This window comes from Epinephelus moara, chromosome 1, assembly GCF_006386435.1.
Source record: "Epinephelus moara isolate mb chromosome 1, YSFRI_EMoa_1.0, whole genome shotgun sequence".
NCBI classification, from domain to species: domain Eukaryota; kingdom Metazoa; phylum Chordata; class Actinopteri; order Perciformes; family Serranidae; genus Epinephelus; species Epinephelus moara.
The window spans coordinates 4,967,418-4,972,341 of NC_065506.1; the positions used below are offsets into that span (position 1 = coordinate 4,967,418).

General features: G+C 43.7%; 1 protein-coding gene across 1 annotated transcript in view; it reads left to right on the plus strand.

The window, feature by feature from the left end:
• The window catches only part of LOC126391357 (glycine amidinotransferase, mitochondrial-like), a 21,770-nt gene that overhangs the window by 11,035 nt on the left and 5,811 nt on the right, over positions 1-4,924 (plus strand). The window contains exons 4-6 of the mRNA XM_050046069.1: positions 396-586; positions 878-1,015; positions 2,280-2,444. Coding sequence (XP_049902026.1) covers positions 396-586; positions 878-1,015; positions 2,280-2,444 — 494 coding nt within the window. The remainder of the gene's footprint in view (positions 1-395; positions 587-877; positions 1,016-2,279; positions 2,445-4,924) is intronic.

Sequence of the window (4,924 nt, forward strand, 5' to 3'; positions counted from 1 at the left end):
GTTGACATCCTGTCGCTAGGCTACATCTTCTTCTTCTTCTTTTTCTTCTTCTTCTACTGTTTAATGGGGACCCGCGGGACCCGGCGGGACCCAATCCCAATGCAGCCCTCTATGTCAGAGTACAAAAGTTACCCGGGCCATGGCCCCCCTGGCCCCCCCGGTTCCGCGGTCTATGAGGTAAACGGCAGCTGAGAGAGTCATAATAAAATAGGTACATATAGGTAGTATATAACTACAGTTTAGGTTCTTTGTAAGATCAGAATTGTTATTTCCTTATCCCGTAACATCACATCTTGTTCCACAGTACCTACATAGTTTTCTATGTACTGTACTGGTACACTATTAGCACAAAAGACTAAACAGTAAATTTGGAGTAATAATGCTGTCTGTTGTAGGAATGTATGGTGCCATGCCCAGAGACATCCTTTTGGTTGTGGGAAATGAGATAATTGAGGCTCCTATGGCCTGGAGGGCTCGCTTCTTTGAGTACCGAGCTTACAGACCTTTGATCAAGGAGTACTTCAGAAATGGAGCTAAATGGACCACTGCTCCTAAACCCACTATGGCTGATGAGCTGTATGATCAGGTGAGGCCCTATCTTGTGAGATTAGGACAGCACATGTTAACTGTTTTAAGTGTGAACTGTGTAAGACTAATGTTTTTTAAAGGGTTGGGATAATGTCCACATTTCCATCTATTCCTAATAATTCACCTTCTTGTTTCGCATTTGAGAACGTAACTTCAACACAAAGTTAAACCTTCATCATATCACCACTGAACTCTTTGCTATGCGCTGTTTATTGCCCTGGATGTGGCAAGAGACTGTATTGTTAATTGATCAATAGAGTGTAAATTATTATTGCGTGGTGTCTGTCAGGACTACCCCATCCGCTCAGTGGAGGAGAAACAGAAGCTAGCTGCGGAGGGGAAGTTTGTGACTACAGAGCACGAGCCCTGCTTTGATGCTGCCGACTTCATGCGAGCTGGGAGGGATATTTTTGTCCAGAGGAGTCAGGTATGAGGGCTGTTACACTTGTGAGTCTGTCTGTTGTATGATATGAAGGGTGACTTTTTGTAAGGCACCCAAGGTACAAATTCTGAGGTCTGTAGTCTGAAGTTAAACATCTATTGCAATATGCAGAATGGAAGATTAGATAACAATTTTACTACTGCTAAAGTTTAGATGACTCATCTCACGTAGCAAGACCAATCACCACAGTACTGTATGTGTCAGCACTAGAGAAAGGTCTGGCAGCACTATTGTAAGCGACGTGGGTGTGAGAAGGAATTAAACCATCCAACATGTTCTGGGATTTCCTTATAACTTTAGTGAAGTCCTCCCTCTTTTTTTTCACCCCCCAAAACGACCAGCTACCTGAACAGTACCGACTAGTTGAAATGAGTGATACAAGAGCATCTTAACATTACTAAATATGTGTCAACAAAGTGGGTCAAATAAATTCAACAGTATAAACTTGAATTTGCACTGTTATGTTTAGATCACGTTCACTCCTACATTATCATTCTGCTATAGAGGAAAAAATGCCCTGGATTGTTTATTTCTCTAAACCAATCACAGTCATCCTGGGCAGCACTAGGCCCAGAATGCAGCCACGGTGCCGTGCAAAATAGTGTCAGGGGTCAACACACAGAGACAATGCTAACTGTTAGCATTACACAGCTGATGTTACCAAATGGTTATTAGGGGTTCAACGACAGTCGAACCATTTTGGTATTGGTGTGAGTTTGTTGGGACCGTTTAATGGCTTTAAGTGTTAGCACTGCTGCTGTGTTAGCTTGTGCTAAACAGGCAAACACGGCAGGAAGATAATAGCTCCGTTGACAGCAAAAACAGAAAATTTGCTGATGTGGCAGTGAGTCAGGATAGTCTGGGAACAGACCCCCAGAGCAGAGAGGAACGAACTCCGGTACCGTTTGACTGGAGACGTTTCAAAAGAGGTGGCAAATCAACTCTGAAAGCAGAGCAAAATCTGGCATGAGAATCCAGTGAGATGGCGTCTGCGCTCCTCCGAGGTGTGTTCACAGACAGCGAAAGGGCAGTAGAATGCCCGCCAAAATTGCCGGCCAATGGCAGGCTCATAGTCACGGTCTACATCCGGTAACAAGACATACAGAGGTCTCTTGAGTGCTTGTGAACACCAATTTACCATTTATTCACTTAGAAATTAATACAGGTAGATAAATGCTCAAGACTATGCATCTAGTTATACACCATGGGTAACTTCCTTAAACCTACTTTGTTTGTTCGTTTTTTTCAGGTTACAAATTACATGGGTATTGAGTGGATGCGCCGCCATCTGGCTCCAGACTACAAGATCCACATCCTTTCATTTGATGACCCTAACCCCATGCATATTGATGTCAGTTTTAACATCATCGGACCAGGACTGGTGCTGTCAAACCCTGATCGCCCGTGTCACCAGGTACTGTGGGTAGGGGTGGGGGGAAAAATCGATTCTTAGATGCATCGCGATGTGGATGTGGACGATTCGGCATTGATTCACATGATGTTGGTGGAACCAAAGAGGCGGAACTCAACTGTGAAGTCAGTGTAGCACCTGGACAGTCTACAGTGCAGACAAGCTAAAGTTAACTTGTTCTGATTCATCTTCACAAAAGACAGCGGTTGCAAGCTTGTTTTAATTTAATGTCTAAATAATTACATTTGCGAGGCGAACATGAAGTATACTGTGAATACTTACTTAGACTACGCCATCACCCAGAGACTAACATTAACGAGAGGAGCAGCGCTCAGCTTGTATACTGGCTGACCAACCAAATTAAAACACCTCTGTGGTGAAGAAAATAACTCTCTGCTAAGTCTGTTTTACCTTAAATACCCTGTGCCTGGCCTGCCCAGTGTCTTGGCTCCTTAAATACCCTGTGCCTGGCCTGCCCAGTGTCTTGGCTTGACACAGTGACTGCGGCGGAGCCCTCCACTTCCCCCTCCTGTTATTCTTATACACACAGGAGACTGTAAGGTGTTTTCAAATTAATTAATTCAGTCATCAGTGCAGTAACTTGGACCATATTTTATTGAATTATAACAGTTACAATATTACAATATTACAGTAGGCTGTGCAAACACTGGACCAGGGATGGATTGGCCAAGGGGAGTACCGGGAGAATTGGGCTGGTAGTCAGCTTTTTTTTCTTTTCTTTTCTTTTTTTTTATTTTTTATTTATTTTGGTTTTTGGCTGATCGGCCCACAGAGCAGAGAGATGATTGGCCCACTGGTTTGTCTCTCATCTGAACACTGGCCAAGTACGGCCCACCCCCATCCTACTAGCCCCCAACCCCCGAAACAATGTCTTGCGTGAGAGAGGAGATAACGAGCGACGAAGAAAAGTGAGAAGGAAGCTACATGCACAAATGGAGCCGACTAATAAAAAGCGCAAAGCAGGGGGCAGAGAAGGTGAGAGATAAAAAGATTAAATTTCTACAGGCGGAGGCCGCCAAGTGTATGAAAATTGTAAATTGAAAAAAAATTACTAAAATTACTATTATTATTCAGAAATTGAAAAAACACATTTGTTTGCGAGGGGCGGGGCTAGCAGTGGTGGTGCACCGAGGCAGAGGGACAGGACGGCAGGGAACAGGAGGAGGCTCACAGTGTAGGAGAGGGAGCACGCCAGGTGATGGAGGTGAAGTGGTAAGCAGCACTACAGGGAGTGTATGTCTAGCTATTTGAACTTGACACAGGACACTTGACACTTGGATGCATGCAATTAACATTAGGTGGTGCTCCCAGTCCCAAGGACAATGAAGCTGAGGGACAGACTAACTCCAGTCGTGATGAGGAGGAGGATGAGACCAGAAATATGATAGGTGCAATGTGAAGGCATAGCCTACTATGCATTACATTTTAGCCAGAGGAAAACATTTTTAGTAGTACTAAGTGGGATTTTTTTGTTGTAGTAATAATTTGACTAAAAGTTGACAATAGGGCCTACTGCCCAATTTATACCTCCTTAGTTCATGGCTGTGAGCCATGGAGATATAAATTGGGCTTATGTAATACAAGAGCAGGGCAGGGCAGGACAGGGCAGACAGTTACTGATGTCTTTGTATAATAATTAGTCAGTGCGTTTGTGTAGTGTGTACAAGCATAGCTATAGAGGATCATAGTTAGAAATGCGTGGGCCAGTACGCCTGAATGTCCCGGGCTGAATTTGTGTCCCAGTCCACCCCTGCACTGGACTCTACGCAGTGGCCGTGTGTATATCCCATATATATGCGTATCCCACAATGGATGAGCGTGAGCATTGGCAGATGGATACAATCCGACTGGTACCCCCTGATTCAAAAGTGAGGGTATGGAGGTTGGTTGAAGGGGAAAGGGACCTGGACAAAATTATTTGTTTATTTAATTATGGATCACCAAAAATACAGTCTGCTACATTTTAAAAGAAAGAGAAAAATAAATCATGTGTTGAAATCAAACATTGTGATGCATTGCGATGCACTGATAATTTTGTTATCGAATCATTACCCTCTGAATTGTAATCAAATTGAATCGTGAGGTGCCTGGAGTTTCCCACCCCTCACTCTGGGGCACCAAAAAGCTACTTTTCATATCTCACAATATCCTGTGTTGCACTCTTGTGGACTGATACTTTGACTTGATAAATATCAAAGTGCCCCATCAGGGCTGGACTGGGACAAAAAATCGGCCCGGGCATTTTGAGCCTAGTCCGGCCCACCAGGTATTGATGGAAAGACAATGAAGCCTATGAATGAAAACAAACTTTCTTGTGACACCGCTTGTACACTGTCTTGTTGGTGTATATGTACTTGTCTAATAAATTTAAACCTACACCATCCTCCCAGTCCCATTATTCTATACAGTACTTACTTAGAGGAACCCAAAATTCTGCTTGGTCTAGTGAACCTCTTGAACAA